This window comes from Corvus moneduloides, chromosome 11 (genome assembly GCF_009650955.1).
Source record: "Corvus moneduloides isolate bCorMon1 chromosome 11, bCorMon1.pri, whole genome shotgun sequence".
NCBI classification, from domain to species: domain Eukaryota; kingdom Metazoa; phylum Chordata; class Aves; order Passeriformes; family Corvidae; genus Corvus; species Corvus moneduloides.
Genome location: NC_045486.1, coordinates 14125315 through 14143209, shown reverse-complemented (window position 1 = coordinate 14143209; position 17895 = coordinate 14125315). Strand labels below are relative to the sequence as shown.

The following is a 17895-nucleotide window of genomic DNA, read 5'->3' as shown; positions in this document are numbered from 1 at the left end:
TGTTCCTCAAAACCTCTTCCCCAAAGGAAAGCAGCCTTTCTGTCTGCTTCAGGATCAATTTCTACAGGTTTTGTATCATCTTTCTAAGATCACCCTATCAAAGAAATCCTTCAGAAAGGAAAGATTTTAGCTTGCATCCTGCATGCAGCACCTGACTTGAAGCTGCCATTCTCTTCTTCAAGTCTCTTATCTCTGGTGCACTTCCTGGTAACACCTGAGGGCTTTGGTACTTTGCAAAAACAGAGTGACTCTCAGTATTGGCAAAGCCATAACCAAACACAAACATTTGGAGATATTACTAAAAAGCCAAGATTCTGAAACAGCATTTTTTAACAAAATTAAACAGATAAACTTTGGTGCAAATTAAAAACAACTCTCTTGTATCTGAGCCCATAATGACTATTTTGAATACAGATTATTTACTGCTGGCAATAAAGAAGTTTTTTGGTAACTTTTCTGTTATTGGGAAGAGCTTGAATACAATCCAGTCCAAAAAAATGCTGACTTTCCTAAATAGGGGCTGTGTTTTTGCAATAAAGAATACTGGTCAATATACAAGTGGAGGAAAACTGAACCAGATGTCAGTAATAGGACCACAGAACGTTGCATTTGCCCAGAATCGCTATTTTAAACACACGATGTTGGCCTACTGGTTTGTGGGATAATACATTCTTGGCAGCCAGAAGGAGTTTCGATATGTTAGAAGGTTATCCTTGAGCAAAAGAAAAAAAGAAAAAAAGAGGAGGAGAAGAGGTAAAGAAAGGCCACTAATTCATCAAGTTACCTATAGCAAAAAAAAAAATCATGACTTAAGAAATCAGTTCAAAGACAAGCCAGTCTCAAAGCAGAAAGCTTGGGGTTCATATTAATTTTTGCTTCCTGCTTTACCTCCTTAATATGAATACTTTATTCATCCTTCATTGCACTTTGCCTTCCTGGTTTTTTTTAAGGATTCTTCCATTCATTTGTGCTCAGTTTCTGGTGAGTTTCTACCTTGCAGCTCCATCCAGCACAGTCAGAGCCATATGGGGGAACCACCCCCCCACACCCAGAGCAAACAAACCCAGTGCTGAGGGCTTTTCCTGCTGGAAACCTTTGCTGACACCAGGATCCTGCTGCCCCCGCTGGCATTACTGAAGGAAGCTGCCCCAAAATCCCTGCAGGCATCCCTGAAAGCCATAAGCACAGAAGTAACGACCGAGGTCCCTGTCAACTGACAATTTAGTACTTACCCATCTCTAAAATGCTTCCTAGCTCAGAGTCACGGGGGTTTGTGAGAGATTTTTTGGTGTGTTTTTTGGTTTTGGGTTTTTTCCCCTTCTGCTTAAGAAGTAGTTACATCAGTAAGTCTTCTTAATATTGAAATAAAACTTCAAAATGTACTTTGTATGTTTGGCCAACAAACACTTCTCTGTTTTACCATGCAATAAATTTAAAAATCAACTCTGTTCATTGTCTTAACAAACCCTCCTCTGAAAGATAATTAAAACCACTTCCCAATATACAACCAAAGTTTTATTTTTATAGTCTATCTTCAATTATGGCATAATCCTTTCTTTTTTTTTTTTTTTTAACCAGTGAAATATACAAATCACACAAGACAGAAATATGTACATTAAATGTACAGAACAGAGGAAAGGACATAGAAGATTTACATATCTGAATGACAAGTAAAATATTTTACATTAAATAGGGTTTTAATAGCTAGGATCATGAGATTCAGTTCTGCTCAGACAGAAGTCACTAAAAAGGAACATGAGGTGATTCAGCAAATGAAAAAAAAAGATCATGGTTTTTGTACAATAAAAACCAAAGTGACATATTCAATGAATTAGTGCTTTATTTATTTCTCTTACTTTAAAGATATTCTTTGCAAACATCTGAAGATGAGGGGTAAATATGTCCTTGTACAATAAATTAAGAGCAATAAAGCGCCATTAAGAAGCTGATAAATGATCAAGATGAATTTAATAATACAGCTTAAAGGCTTGTGAAAAGTCAAGGCTTTAGTACAACTAGGCTAAAGTGAAAGGTTTTCCTCACTTGGTATCTGCAAAACCATTTTCTTTAACTTGTAGAATGGGACTGAGTTCGGAAGTGGCATCTGAACCAAAGATGAAATCCTGTGTAACTACACAGCATGGGGGGAACTCGTGTTGTTTGACAAATAACAATTTTCTGCTCAAAAACTGCAAAGCAAGGGCCGAATGCAGCATATTTTGGAGTTGGAAGGTGTCTCCTTTCAGCAATAATCAATAATGCCCTTAATGTGAGAGTGGAATAGAAGCGATCTCCAGACTGGTATCGATTCAAGTGCAGGGTGCTGCCTCTACCAACCACCCAAGGAAGTCCTGAAATTGGGAAGAGGCTTACTTCTTTGTGATTATCCTTAAAACTTTTGAATATTAAAAGTTCTTAAAAAAATAATTTAAAAAAAAATTAAAACCACCAAAAGCTTAGAATCAATCTAAACATCTGAAGAGATCTGAAAAAGAAAATAAGGGATGAACTGCCCCTTTAATTTAGATGTTTTATTATTTTCTAAATCATTAAAATATATATGTACAAAAAGCTTTGAAGTATCAGACACCAGAGACCACAGTTCTCCCATATAAATGTAACTGCTCGAGTATAGTCTGAACAGTTGTAGTGTATATCTGCAATATATTATCTAAAGCATGTGTATTAAAGACATAGGATGATAAATTTGGTATTGCTGCAACGTTTCATTGAACTATAACAGTCAGTTAATGTTATTAAAATATGAAACTATTGTCTCCTTGAGTGAAAGCATTCCCAAAATCTGCGAAAAAAAATAAAAATCAATCATTCCACGAGCGGGTATCTAATGATTTATTTTCTCACATAAAATTAGAGGAGTTATTTGTCAAGCTGTGTTTTGAAAGACAGCCAGCTATTACACCATTTTAAGGCATTTTCAAATTTGGGGAACTCTATTTTCCATGGGCTTTCCAGGCTGGGAAACCAAAGCTGTTTGTAAGCATTGCCCAGCTCCAGTGCTCCGGGCAGCCTGCCCCGGGCTGCTCCACACCCGGCAGCAGGGAAGTGCTGCTCCGGCAGATGAGACACTCAAACGTCACAATTAGCTAACGAGGCCAAACTCTGCCTTGAAGAATATCTTTATTATTCACCAAGGCAGATTCTTTTTCTGGGATTTTTTCCTGTCTTGCTCGGTTCTGGAACCAGCCCCGGTGACACAGGGATAGCGCAGTTGAAGCCTTTCTGATCCTTTGCTCTTTGCCCTCCGGTGACACTTGGCGGGCAACCGACACCGCACCTGGTGATGAACATACCCCTTATTTACAGAGCCCTACATGCACTGAACAGCTTTATACACCCTATTCTAGGAACTTCTAGTGTCTGAACCTAAAAGTCATGGACAGGTCTGTGTGTTCCTCACATCCATAAGGATTGTTCTAACATCCCAAGCACATTACATGGTTGCTCTGCCTACTGCACATGTATTACGTTCCATGGATCTAAATTAGGATATGTCGAATTTTCCCCTCAAACTACTCTATTGTTTGTAAGAAAAGTCAATTTTTTTTTTTTCAACTTTGTAAAATAAATATTCTCAGATTCTCCCCCATTATTACCAAAAATATAAGCCTCACACAGTTCTGGGATGGACGCAGAGAGGGTTTCCAGGCACTTCTCTTTGCAACCTTTATATTTTTCTTTTTTCTTTCTTTTTTTTCCTTCCCCCGCCCTTTTTTTTTCCTTTTCTTTTTTTTTTCTTAAAAGAAGACGACAACTCGTTGGACTCTATAAATAAAGTGGAGATAGTCCTGTGGAAAGGGAGAGGGGCCTGCACCCCTTGCTGGCAGGCGGCTGCAGTTCCTCCCACCTCGTCCGTGCCCTATTTGCACACAAACTGGTCCACGATCTCTGTGCACAGCTTGCATTTCACGTAGCAGCACCAGTGGAACTTGCAGTGGCAGCGCTCTCGCTGCACCGTCTTGAACTGGTCGTAGCCCCGGCCGCAGCACATGAGTTCACAGCCGTCCATGCCCTCTGAGGTCTTATTGCACAGGCGGCCCTGGGTGCCCAGGGAGCCGGTGCTCTCGTTGCGCACGCAGTAGTCGGGGCTGGGGTCGATGTACACCAGGTCGTGGATGGTGGGGGCGTTGAAGCGGCTGTTCACCTGCACCAGCTTCCCCCGGCTGTTGAGCTTCATGGCGGCGGCGCTGTCGTATTTCTCCTTCAGGGCGTCGCCCACCTTGCGGAAATCGGCGAGCTGCAGCCAGCAGGTCTTCAGGCTGCAGGAGCCAGAGACGCCGTGGCACTTGCAGGCCACGTCAGCCAGGTTGTACACTGTCTGCAGGAGTCGGGGAGAGAAGGAAAAACCATGATGAAAGATTAGCATGGCTGTGAGAGCATTTATACCCCTCACCTCCTGCCCTCTGTGATGCTCCCACTGGCCCCTCCACAGTATTCACCTTAGCATCCTCTCCCCTCCTCCAATACAGTGGGAAGGACAAGTCAGCCGACACACACATGCACCCCCAGCACCCCAAAGAGCCAGGAGGAGGAGGAGGAGAGAGTCTCACCAGCCTCTCCCCTCAACAGGGACAGCCACAACAGCACACACAGCCCAGACAGCAGCATCACTCAGGCTGCACTCAAATTTTAGGAATTTGCTCTCACGCCAGCAAAGGATTTTGCTGTTTCATTGAGAAATGTAAAACATCCCCTTATTTTCTATCTGAGTTACTCTCCCTATTGATCTCTGCTTGAGGCTGCAATTAGGGAAAGAGTTAAGATTCCTCTTGCTCCTGGCTCAGCTGCAGCTGATTGTCTACTCTTGGCTCGGCATCCTCCTCCTATCCCAAATACTGCTCTGGAAGAGAGACTTCATCCAAGAAGAAACCCCCAAACACCTATGGGTGGGAATCAGAGCTACATAGCAATATCCTCTTTACAAAGCTTTGGCAGGGAAACCTCAGTCATTTGCCCTGTACAAATAAAATAAGAGTCAGTGTTGACACTGCCCCAAAAATCCTGGGGTCTGACACATTAGATGATACTGTAGACAACTTCCACCCAGCAGTTACAGAGTCTTAACGCTGCCAAATGGCACTGCAAAGATGAGGCTGAGGAGGGAAAGAACTCCCAAGTCTCTGTAAGCAACTGTGAAAGTGTCATTTTTCTTCTTGCTAATAGTAATTGGCCTGTCCATTGCTGATTTCAGACACCCTCCTCTTACATTTAAATACTATTAATTTTCAATTATCTTTCATCCTTCTTCACCTTAGAACACAAGTGTAAAGTCTCCAGCCGAGTATTGCTGGCACTTCAAGCTCTAGGAAAATAATGATTTTGGCTCTTCATATTCAGACTATTAAAAAAAATAAAAGTTTACACCCATTCATTTAAAGCATTTTTGAGATTAAAGAACCCATGAAGACATGTTCAACCACAGAAGACCATGTTTTCTAATAGCATAGAGAAGCTTTTCACATCCTCTTAAACCAGGGAAAGAAAAAAAGTCAGAACAATCCTGTGGCACGATTCCAGCCTGGGAAGCCCAGCATATCCCTCTTCCTTCCAACACACACTGTCCTGGTTGGAAATACCAACTAATAAAATTCTGTTCTACTGAGAATCCACAGCGAGCAGGGCACTTTTCACGAAACAATACAGAGGGAAACACAACACGCTTTGGTCCCAGCCTCCCCCATGAGGAAAGCAACAGGACTGTCAGACAACCAGAAGCAACACCAACTCATCCCCACCCACCCACCCACCCCCTGTATTTGCCGTTTTCTTGTTTGGTGCATCAAAACAAAGACAAGCCATGGTGGCTGCTCTGTGCCCCGCTGAGCCACGTTCTGCCCAAAAAGAAGGGATGAGGAGGAGCGTGGAGGGACACTCACTCTTCTGCCGGCCTCGTTGTTGTGCAGGTTCATCATGATGCGGGCGCTCTCGTAGGAGCCTCGCTGGTAAACTCGCTCGCGCTCCCGGGCATCCACAAACTCCTTGGCGAAGCGATAGCCGTACTCGATGTTGTCCCCGCAGCCGCCCCACAGCCAGTCCCGGGGCAAGTCCTTGGGCCGCGCGGCACGGCTGCAGCCGCAGGAGGACAGCTCGCCCTCCCGGCAGGCACGGCTCATGGCGTTGACCACGCCGGCCGCGCTCACCGCGTAGGTGAACGCCGTCTCCCGGCTGCCTGCACAGAGACACAAGCGGGGTTAGGGGACAGCCAGCACGCCTGGCCCGCTGAGGGGCCAGGAGGACAAAGGCTCTCCAGAGCCACCAAGTTTACTTGCATGCTAAAAGGTGGAGTAACCCTGACCCATGCTGCCCAAAACGTCCTCACTATGAAAGAAGTGAGCAAAATCAAGCCATGTGAGCACACACAGAGTTTGTCACGAGCAGAAATCACTTCTCATTCATGGTGGTGAATGCTTGGATGAAAGAGCAGAATGGAGGTGGGTCAGGACCATGAGGCCAGAGAGGCCAAAGCAGCCATGCCTGCATGTGAGGGGAGGGAAGGGCAACAGGCTTCCTGTCCTTTAGAAGAAAGAGATGTTAAATACAACTTTTAAAAGTCTGGTTCTTAAATTACTACTTCTCAAACATGATTGATGCACTTCACCCACTTGTTCCAATTTATTTAAAGTTCAAGCATTTTACAAAGGTCTCCTGGTATCAAAAGAAACGTGCAGCAGAATAACACACAACTTTCCACCCTACACATTAGCCAGACACTTCTGGAGGAGAGTATTTAAAACTAACAACAACCTGTGCTGGTTATTATCCACCACTCCAGCTCCTGCAAACATGGCAAGGGAGCTCATGGACAATCATCTTTACAAATTACAGGGAAGAAAAAACCCTTGGCACAAGGTGGCCTTGAAGGTTTTTTCCTGCATCTGGTGCCCTTAAATGGAAATGGAAAACCTCAAGTTTCCAACTTTCGTTAAGAAAAACTTACAATACCCATAATGTAAGACATGGGCACATACCATCCTATTGACAGTGTCTGATCCCACCTCATTTAGATTCTGACTTCCCCAATCACTTTTCCAAGGTTGCCACAAGTTCTGAGTACAACTAGCAAAGCTTTCAGACAAACAAACACAAAACTTGCACCAGAGAACAACACTTGAAGTTTGTTTTTCCCCTTAAGAGACAGCATCCCAATGGGTCTTTTCCAAGAAAGATTCTCAGACTGACTAAGAATAGACTAAATATTTTTTTCTGTTTATATGAGTTAAGTTTTATTCCTTATCTTTAGTCTAATCAATAGATTAAGCTAGCTTTTAATCTTGATTTTACATGTTTTTTCTTAGGGAACAGCGTGGGCTTTTGTAAAATTAGGACTTTCAGAGGCCATGTTTTGGGCAAGTCATGTATATTTAGACAGCAACATTTTTAGGCAAAATCTCTTTGTACAAGACGTATCATGACAGGTCAAATCTAATAGGAGCTTTCAAGCACTTCTGAAACATAAATAATTTGAAGTCTGGTTCATATTTAACATCAAGATGACACCACGACCAGAGCAGCTTTGTTAATATAACAGCTGTCATCCACTGGAATAATTTTAGTAATAGATGCTGGGTTTAAATGGGAAAAATCAGAAATCTTACGTTAGGAAAGATGAGACTTAAGGAAGATGAGAAGCACTTTGCTACCTAACTTACTATTGTCTGCACTCACAGACACCTGCTCTTGGAAGTATTTACATGAACTGTGGGTATAAAGGGTTACAGGAGTAGCCTTTTCAGTTAAAAAAACATTGGCCTTATGTGGTGACTTAGGCCTCGCACATACTGCAAACTATAGCAGGGGGAACCTCATACAGATTTTAATGTTCCCATTTGCTCTGCAACACACATTTTTGGATTAATTCCTTAAGCAAAATTTCCACTATATTGAGAGGAAAGAAACATGGTCTGCTTTGGACCACAGGACTTGCCTCTTTGTTCCATTTTTGTTCTTTTCCATGTTTAGTTAGCTCATGCTTTCACATGGTTAACTCTGCTGCTTATTGCGGGATTTAAACTTATAAAGCTGACTATTTTTGACTAGTTTTCATTATTATCCTGGAATAAATTTTAAAGACCTTACTCTTAGTGGGAAGGAGAAGGAAAGGCTTGGGTACAGGAAAGAGAGTTGCCCTGCAAGTTCCCTCCTTGGACATTTAAGCAAATTATAAAATAGCATCAGCTGCTGAAGCACACTTCAAGCCAACACTGCCTCAAGTCATTGACCCCAGGAACACATTAAGAGTGATGGTTCCACACGGATGAGTTACTCTGAGTTTTAGGGTTTTTTTTCTTTTTTTTTACAGCCTTTAGGCACAACTGTGCTTTCCTTCACTGTCAAACATATCTGTCTTTTCCCACAGTCCAGGATTTCTCTCTATTGTAGCCATGGCAAGCAAACACACATTCCAAACACGTTCAAGTCCCCTCTCTCCCATATATATAAAACATAGAAATGGAACTGTTCAATATACACACACTGTAGGAAGCCACCCACAGAGCAAGGCGCTGAGCTTTACACTTGATCTGAATAAGTCTGCAAGAACAGAACCTTTTTTTTTTTTTTTTTTATACCTGAACATAAGATACAAAATGTTCTTTGTCTTGCATTTTAAAAGCATTCAACATCAAGCTGAAGGCAGAACAAACTGGACCCCAACCACACGGAGCTGTTGGGGGAGGATCCAGTGATTTTGTTTCCTGTTAGCACTCAGCTGTGTGTGCAAAGCCCATGTGCAGCCTGCACAGGGCTGGCCACAAAGCCAGGAGAGGGGGCAAAGTGGGGAAGGCAGCAAGCACCGTGGCCTGACCTGGGAACCAGCACCCAAGGGGAGCAGTGCAGAACACAGGCCCTAAAATTTTACAGTTCAATAAGCCACAGAGCAAGTTTCCAAACCCAACGGCAGGTTTATTTGTACAGCTTTAGCTAACTGCAGGGTAAATCCTGGAAGAAAGACTGTCCATTGACACACGGGGCCGTGGGCTGTGCCGGCGGGCAGTGCCGTGCCCGGGAACTCTCTGGGGCAACAACCAAGGGCACATGGCAAAATCTCCCAAACAATGTGCACTCAGAGCCTTGCACCTCCTGCACTGCAGGGAGCAAGGGGCATCTGACAGCCCATCACACAGGCCATGGCAGGCTGAACTCAATGGAATCAGGCTCTGAAAGTGTCCACTTTTCCTTCCATGCAGAGGAACACCAACTGGTCCTAACAGCATTTCAGCGTGAAATACTACAACTGTTACACCACCTTCCTTGCTCTCAGTGAATACACTCTTCATGCTCTAACTCCTGAATATGGCTATTAACCTTGCTTCCATCTGCAATTAGAGTAAGTGGCTTAATTACATGATGAATTGCTGTGTAGACATCAGCTAATACAGTCATATCCAGCAAAAGGGTGCGGCAAAGTTATTTAACTTGAAAGGAACCACCTCTTAAATAGATCTGTCATACTTGGGGAGGGCAGAAGAAACATTGATTCCAGAGACAGACACCACAAACCACGGGCCTCATCCCTGTACACTGCTTCACACCAGCAGTCCCCCTGAGCCTAATTTTCACTTGCTTGGATAATAAATAAGGGCTGAAGGATGAAGGCCTAAATTTTAAACAGATTAATTTTCTGACATTTGTTAGATTACTAGAACAGAGAGGTGTACAGAAAAAGCTTGCTTTCATGTTACATGTGTTTTTAAGACTCTTGCTTGAGTAAGCTTAAAAAACCCCCTTGATGGGGGATTAATACTGTGCTTCAAAAAGCCTAGGGAAGGTTGTTTATCTAAAATCAAATGTTCCAATTCAGTACTTTTATGCAATAGAATTTTTTCTATTTGTCTAACAATCTCCAAATAAAAACTTCTTTTAACAGAACTGAGACGAAATTGTGAATTGATGTATTCCTTCAACTTTAACTGGAGTCAGCCCATTTACAGACAAACCTAGACTGAGACCGATTTTAAAACTTTTTCTTTTGTCAAAGCAGGACAGAAAAACACTGACATAAAAGCTTTACTTTACAACTCCAACTAAAAAGCAGTGCTGCATTTGCCAGGGTACTGCTCACTACTTAAAAGATCACAACTGCCACCCAGAAAAATAAACGTTTTTCGGTTGATTACACAAAATCAGCAGTCTGATTTGGGAAAGTCACAGGAAGGTTTCACCAAGGACCCAGTTCAACAGCACTGGTTAAAATTTTGCCAAGGACTTTAAAATACTATAAGGTCCCTAAATGCCAGGGAAGGCAGGCAGCACGTGAGCACTGGAGAAGGCCATTTCAAAGAGGATCTGATAGGGAAAGGGCAGGGTGTCCACCAAATTGCGATAAGATGTTAAACAAGAATCTGTCTCTTACCAGCAATGTGATTCCATTAAATGGGAGTTATAAGGACAATCACACATTTTGCCATGATAGAACTGATTTCATGAAAACTACCCCGCTACAGTACTATAAAAATAAATCTGTTTTCCTTAAAAAGAGGGAAAAAAAATTACCAGATCTGGAAATAAGCAAGGAGGAATTGCCTATAAACACTAATCGACAGAGCAGCAATTTTCAGTTAACCTCTGGACCAAGAGCGATTTATTATCCAGCTGCTAACTTTGGAACTAGACATGGACATCTTTAATTTTACAGGACGCTGCTGGTTTTAATTCTTGTAGGTTGCCTTCGTTTTGTCTCAGGTTTTCTAAAAAAGAGATTTCAGGGCCTCATTTTCCTTTCTCCCCTATTCCCATATGCAAATATATATTCCTACTTTGATTTCCAAGACACATGGCTGGACAGTGGTGGGAAATCACCTCCGGCTAAAAATAATCCAACTCCTTTGCCAACTTTTAGAAACACTTGATTGTATACAGTACTCAGTAAGAACCTGGCAAGAGATTCAAGTGCAGAACAGTGTGTGCCATACATATCCTTAGACAAGAGTTTAATCATAAAGATGTTGCTTCCTACCTATCTGCATGACTCTGCCAAAAACAGAGTTGTTGTCCACAGTGCTGCAATTCCATCTTCTGTGTCTGAATTGATACTGGCACTCCTTAATGCCCGTCTTTGCACCCTCTCCAATGAACTGCATGTGGTCCTGATACAATTGGCAGAGTTTCTTCTGTCCTTGGGAAAGCCCTGCTAGCTGGCTACATAGTGGCTGGGCTCCTATAATATACACCTCTGACATCTGAACAGGGTTCATGGGGTTCATGGGGTTCATCCCTAAAGACCTGCATAAAGAAAGATTTGCATTAATAAACAGAAGACTTCAAAATAAAAAAAAAAATTAAAAAAAAAAAAATCTATAAATCACAGACAGAACTGTATCATACATGAGTATACAACTCCTGCTTGTGCTAACAAGTGAGGAAAAACCCCAAAGACTTAAATATGAAACTTTTGTTTTAAGGACAGGACAGAAGTCATTAGTTTCCATCCATGTGGTTATCACCATACATTGTGTTGACTGAAGTACTACACAGACTTGGAAGACTTGCATCTAGGCAGTCTTTTAGCAGCTTAAACTGACATAGTAAAAATAACAGAAACTCCAAACAATTGCAAGGCCAGGAAAATAAATAAAGCAAAAATGAAAAAAGCTCTCCAAAGCCCAATTTGTCTCAACACATATTTTATATTTAAGTCTCGGTTTTTCAATCTGATCTATAAACAAGTAGGGAAATCTTTAGCAAGCCAGAAGTTAGAAACTTGCTACAGACTACTTCTAGCTTCTTCCGAATGACAACACAAAAACATACAGGCAAGTATATTCACGCTAAACAAAATCAACTTTGTTTCCTTAAAGTGCTCTTCACATGGTACATTTCAATTAAAAAGTGGCCATTAATCCAAAAGGCATCACAGGAAACAGCAGAGAAACACCTATTTCAAGAGCTCTCAACATGGTACATACACAGATAATTTGCCAAAGCAGGAATTTAAATGTACTTCTTTGTAATGAAATATATTTGTAAACAGTTCAGTTGCAGAAAACTTCAAACCGAAACTTTAAGTTTTTCCTTGCAAATCAGCATTTTCTCTTATACATGCAAAACTTCTAACCTAAGGGAGTTGAAATGTCCCTTTTAAAGGAGAAACAATTATAGTTATTTAAAGATGATAAAATTCATAGAGAATCTATCATACAGCATTTCTAAAAACCGTATTTGATAAGACGAGACGTTGCACATTTACCCTTATTTGACAGACCCGTTCCTTTTCCTACACAACATATCCCAACCAGCGCACTTCTCCCCTGCTGCCTTGCTCCTGCCGCACTCCCGCAGAAACAAAGTACAGAAGAAGCACAGAGACATTGAAGCGAGCAAATCGTGACACCCCCTTTCAAAACCAAGCCGATACTAGATGCTTACCACCAAGAGCTGGCTTCTATTACAACCTGGGTAAAAGAGGAGAAAACGGCCAGAGCCACTACGAGGTACTGAGAAGCCATTGTACTGCCAACTGTCCCCACAGCACCTCCGTGGATTAATACTGCACTGGATTTCTAGAGGGGGGAGAAAAAGGATCAGATTGTTTATTGCTTCTCAGACCATTTTCGAGCATTCAAGTTTAAACAACGGAAGTCTCCGGGCCCCTTTTAACTTGACTCTGACTCGCCGGCCCTTCTCCCCGCCGAGGCTCTGGTGCCAGACACAGGCACGTCGCGGCTCCCGCTCCACCGGGCAGAAGCCCCCCCCCCCCCCCCCCCCCCCCCCCCGGACACCGCCTTCCCGGGCGCCCGCCCGTCCCTCTGCCCCGGCCCCGCCGCTCCCGCACCCCGCCCGCCACGGGACGGGACGGGACCAGGCGGAACAGCTGCTCCGCACACGGGACCCCATCCCCGCTGCCCCGGGGCTACAGCGACCCGCGGGCCCCGGGCCGGGCATTACCCCATCGCTGCCCGCGCCGGGGACACGAAGGGCTCACGGCTGGCTAAAGGCGGCTTCAGGTTTGCAAAGCGAGCCCGAGAGGAAGGGGGGCGGTGCCTCGAGGGGTCGGTTCCGCGGGGTGCCCGAGGGCTCCCGCCCGGGGACCGATGCGGCCGATCCTTGCCCTTCCCCGCCGTCCCCTAAAACATCTCGGCGCAGCCTCGGGGCTCCCGCCCCCCGTGATCGCCGAGGCAGCCCCGAGCTCCGCGCTGGCACCGCGGTGACTGCCCCGACGGCAGCCCCAGGATCGGTACCGTCCCGGGGAGGTACCAGGAGCGACAAGGAGCGGCTCCGCGTCCCGACCCGGACGCTGCAACAACCGGGCTGCCGTCTTGGAAGTCAAACGCTTCCCCCGACAGGTCCCGCGATCACCGTCGGTCCTCTCACGGGACTCTCTCACTCGCTCCCCAGAGCCATTTCCCGGGGTTTTATTTCCCCTCCCCTCGGAAGGAAAAAAAAAAAAAAGAAAGAAAAAAAAAGAAGAAAAAAAAAGGACATTTCGGACACTTGGGGGCTCCCTATTCCCTATTCATTCTCCAAAGGCCCTTAACGCTGAATTGAAGGTGTTCTTAATTCTAATTTATTTCTGTTTGCGAAGGGCCGGGAGGAACGGAGCGCTGGCAGCGGGGCCGGACACGGAACCTGCCCGGGCACACGCGGGGAAGCTGCCGCAGCGTGGAGACCCCCATGCGCCGCTCCCCGACACTGCGCCAGGGACGCAGCCCGGGGGCGAACCCTCGCCGCGCCGTGCGGGTTTTAAACATCCCCTGCCCAGGGGAGCTGAGCCCCCCCAACTCCCCACTGCTGGGGGTGGGTAAACGGGGGCCGGTCTCCTGCAGCAGGAAGAGCCCGCCCGCCTCAGAGGGGCTCAGTCCCGGCAAAGGTGCGAACACCGAGGGCGTAGTAAGCGAGGGACGAGGCGAAGCCAGGTGTGCGCGGGGCAAGCCGCGACACCCAGCAGCGCACAACGCGCCGGGCTTTTTTCATCTGTTACTTCTTAAAATAATGACAGTAACAAAGAAGCGCCGTGAAACTGCCCGAACCCTGAGGAGGTCGGAGGACGCCGGTGCCCATGCGGGACGCCAACAGCTGTGCAGCCGCCCGGGCCAGCAGTCCGGCGGGGCGGGCGGCCGCGGAGGGAGGCGGTGACCGGGACAGCGCCGCGAGTGGGGCGCTGCCCCGCTGCAAGACCCGGTCGGCGGGGCCAAAGGCCACGGCCCCGTTCAAGAGCCCCCGGTGCCCCCCCGAGCTTGGCCGTCGCTGCGCCGGAGCCCCCAGCCCCGCCGCGGCGCCCCGGGGAGCGGTGGCGGCCCGCTCCCAACAGGGGGCAGCCGCGCTCGCCGCAGCCGCGGGAGGCGGCGGGGCCGGGCGGCTCTGCCCTTCCGACGGCACCTCCCGCGCCCCATCCCCGCTGCCATCGCCCTCCTCGGCTGCGGACACTGCGCCGAGCAGCGAGGCGGAGGACGCACCTGCGCCCGGGGCCGCGGACGGGCCCGGCCCCTGCAGCCCGGCTCTTCCGCACGCAGCAGCTGACAAGGTGCCACCAGAAACAACACCAAAAAAAATAAAAACCCAACAGTAAAAAAAAAAAAAGGAGAAAAAAAAAAAAAAAGGCAGACTGCCCAGCAGCATGGAGCGCTGGAGATCGGGAGTGTGAGGCACCGTGTTCAACTTTGTAGGGCCGCGGAGACTGGGTTTTGGTATTTAACGCACCCCATGCGGAGCCCGCGCTCCTTGCCGAGATGAAAAGAGAGGCTTTTACAGATCCTGCACCCGCGGGATCGCCTCCTGATCCTGTTTTACACGGGGTGTCTGGAAAGCCTGCGAAGGCATCTGGTTTTCTAGGAGCACTACCAGCGGGCAGGCGGCATCCAGAGCCCGGCTCCGGGGGGCTGTAAACCGCGAGAAGAGCAGCGGCTCCGCGGGGACCCCCCGGCCGCCCCCTGCTCCCCGCTGCGCCTTCACAGCCATTTGGAGGAGCGAGACCACGGCTCACGTTTGCAGGGAAAGGCACTGCTCGGGTCCCGGCCCAGCTCTCCCCACCGGAGGCGCAGAGGGGGTGTTTTCCCGGGGGTGAAGGCACATCGTGTCCTTCCCTCGGCGCCCGGGGACAGCCTCGCTCCTCGGCCCCGCTGAACTCCCCGTGACCCTCCGAGCGCAGCCCATTTACCATACAATTGACAATTAAAAACAAACAAACAACAAAAAGCCAACAGCCTTTCCAACATGGAGTCCTCGCAGCGCCAAGGGGACCCCGGGGAGCCGCGCTCCTCCGCGCTGACCCAGGCGGGACCCGCTGCAGATGCAGAGCGATAATCTCCAGAAACTGAGAATAAAATTAAATGGGGGGGGGGGGGGGGGGGGGGGGGGGCCTGAGTCCGGGTCCTCCGCTGGCCCCCAGCCAGCTCTCCTTAAAGGTACAGGCCACCATTAGCGCCGACGTTGGGCTCCTCCATAGCGATCCTCCTCGGGAAAGTTTGGGAAGTTTGGAAAGATGTCTTTAAACTCGCGTTAGGAGCCGCTGCCAGAAAGATGCACCGGGACGCGGCGGGCAGAGCGAGCCCAGCAAGTGTCCCTGCGGCGGGCAGCCTTTCTTCGGGGGGGAAATTTAAAAGGAGAAGGAAAACCAGAGAATACAAGAGCTTTTCCCAAGTGGGGAGCAGCGCTCTCCGCGGTGGGTGAGAGCAGAGAGGTGGGAGCGCCCGGCGGTAGCCGAGGAGGGGAGGAGAGGCCGCCCCGCGCCGGGGTCCCGTACCCCGCCGAGCGCAGCCCACCCTGCGCGCCCGCGGCCCCTGCGGCGCGGAGCCCCCGCGCCCCGCGCGGACTCACCTCCATCGCGCGGGATCACCGAGCGGGAGCAGGCAAGTAATCCAAGCGGAGCAGGAGGAGAAACGGCGAGACGAAAGTAAAATCCTGGCTCGCGGGAGCCGGGCGGTATCGTCCCGAGCCGCGGCCGGGGGAGCGCGGGGGCCCGCGGAGCTGGCGGGGGGCGGCGGGCGAGCGGCCGCCCTGTCCGGCGCAAACCGAGCGTGTCCGACTGCGGAGCGGGGCACCAATGCAGCCTTCTTTCCAAGGTCCATCAGCAATCGCAGTAATTAGGGCTTTCCACCAGCAGAAGAAGAAGGAGGTAAAAAAAAAAAAAAAAAAAAAACCCAAAAAAAAAAGCCAAAAAAAAAAAACCCAACCCAACACACGCACACAGCGCCCGTGGGCGTGATTGTGCGGAAGCAAATAAAAATCTTCACAAGCGGCAGCGAAAGCGCCGCGGGCGACGATCCGTCCCACCAGCCCAGGTGGTGCCGCCGCGGGGCTCCCCGCGCTCCCACCCGGCTCCGCCGGCGCTCGGGCCGCCGACCGCCCCCTCCGCAGCTCGGCGCGGACCGGCCCGCGCGAGGGGGACGATGGAGCCGAGCGGGTGCAGGGCTTCCCCCCTGCCCGCCCCCCTTCACTTGCTTAAAGGCTGGGCGGTGCGGAGCCGGGGGTCCGCCGCTGCAGAGCCATCCCGGGGCCGGCTCCCTCCATTTTACACTGAGAAGAAAAAGCCCAAACAGAAAAAGAAGTTTCTGCACAAGCGGGAAGGGGGAGGGGGGCTGTGCACGCGTGTGTCTGTCTTACGGGGCGACTGATCCTGCAAGGCGAGCAGGGGCAGGGGGAGGGGAGCAGTCCGGGCTTCAGGAGCTGCGGCTCCCCCAATCCATCGGTGCCACAGGCGCCCAGCGCCGGGGAGCGGGATACGCGGGAGAAGAGCCGGGAGAGCAAGCCGGGGCAGGCGGCGTCGCAGCAGCCGACCCTTCCTACGCGGGGCTCTGCCCCCGCCCGCTGCAGCCGGCCCCGCTCCCCCCGCGTCTCTCCCTCGCTCCTCTTCACCCCGCTGCTTAAAACTGCGAAAGAAAAAAAAAAGGAAAAGAAAAAAAGTTAGAGAGCCAACGGCAGCTGGAAAACTTTCTCGGCAGCGCATGCGCCCAGGGCCGGCCTATTGCAGACGGGGCTGGATTTTAAAGCTGTACGGCAGCGAGCGGGACCCCGCGCAGCCCCGGGGCGGGCGGCGAGCCCCGGGATCCGTGCGATCCGCGTTCCCGTCCCGTCCGCCACGCTGAGCCCCGCATCACCGGGACGTCCTCGCTGGTCAGGCTCGGCGTGAGGCCCCGTGAATGCAAACTCTTCCTGCAAAGCAGTGCCCCGTGCGCCCATCCCGGCCGGCGGGGTGCGTGCGGGGATGCATGGCCCCTCCCGCACCGCCGGCTGCCTGTCCTGGGCCGGGAGGGGCGCACATATACAGCCATATACAGCCATGTACACATATATACACACATGTACACACAGATATACCCATTTACGCACGCGGGTTCTGCCGGACCGGCCCCGCGGGGCTCCCCCTCGCACACATGTGCACACAATGTGCGGCGCACATGGCCGCGCCGAGGGGCTGCCCCAGCATCCCTGCCGGGCGGCTCGGTGACAAGTCCTGCTTGTCGCATGCTCCGAGGCGGGGAGGCGGCCGCGTGTGCCGCCTGCCAAAGGGGTGACCGAGCGAGCTCGACGGCTCGTGTTCTTCCTCCTGCAGCGGTTTTTTGCCGCTGTAAATTTGGCGAGTTTTTTGACAAAACTGTTCGGGTAAAATCAAGTAAGACCCAATGAGAGCTACGGGGCAGTGGGGCTTTGCGGACCCTTTGCGCCTCCAAGCTCTTTCCCCGCTCTGCAACCCTCGGGTTTTTATTGCCGCTCTCCCGTCCCGTGTGCACCCAAGCACAGGAAATGGGAGCGTTCCCCCAGCCGTGCCATAACTCCGCAGTATTTCCCCTGTATCCGTCTGCATCTATGGGTCCACGGGGGGATGCGGGGGAGGGGGCACATTATCAAAGCAGCCCTGGGAAATCCAACCAGGCTGCGAGAGCAGCTCCGCTATCAATAAATGCATTCACTCCTTCAAAGCCATTCCAGTGCGAATAAAAT

At 49.2% G+C, this 17895-nt stretch overlaps 1 protein-coding gene across 2 annotated transcripts; it reads right to left on the bottom strand.

The window, feature by feature from the left end:
* Window positions 1-1496: 1496 nt before the first annotated feature.
* Window positions 1497-16076, bottom strand: WNT5A (Wnt family member 5A). 2 transcript variants are annotated; one of them, XM_032120345.1, is made up of 5 exons: window positions 12904-13197; window positions 12385-12518; window positions 10976-11241; window positions 5898-6190; window positions 1497-4339 (listed from the first exon to the last, which is right to left on the bottom strand). In XM_032120345.1, exons 2-5 carry the CDS (start codon window positions 12462-12464, stop codon window positions 3881-3883), a joined length of 1098 nt encoding a protein of 365 aa, XP_031976236.1. In that variant the 5' UTR covers window positions 12465-12518; window positions 12904-13197; the 3' UTR covers window positions 1497-3880. The 2 variants fall into 2 exon arrangements, with proteins under 2 accessions (XP_031976236.1, XP_031976235.1); XM_032120344.1 differs by lacking the exon at window positions 12904-13197 and adding an exon at window positions 15772-16076 and having other exon boundaries at window positions 1498-4339.
* Between the last annotated feature and the right edge of the window lie 1819 nt (window positions 16077-17895).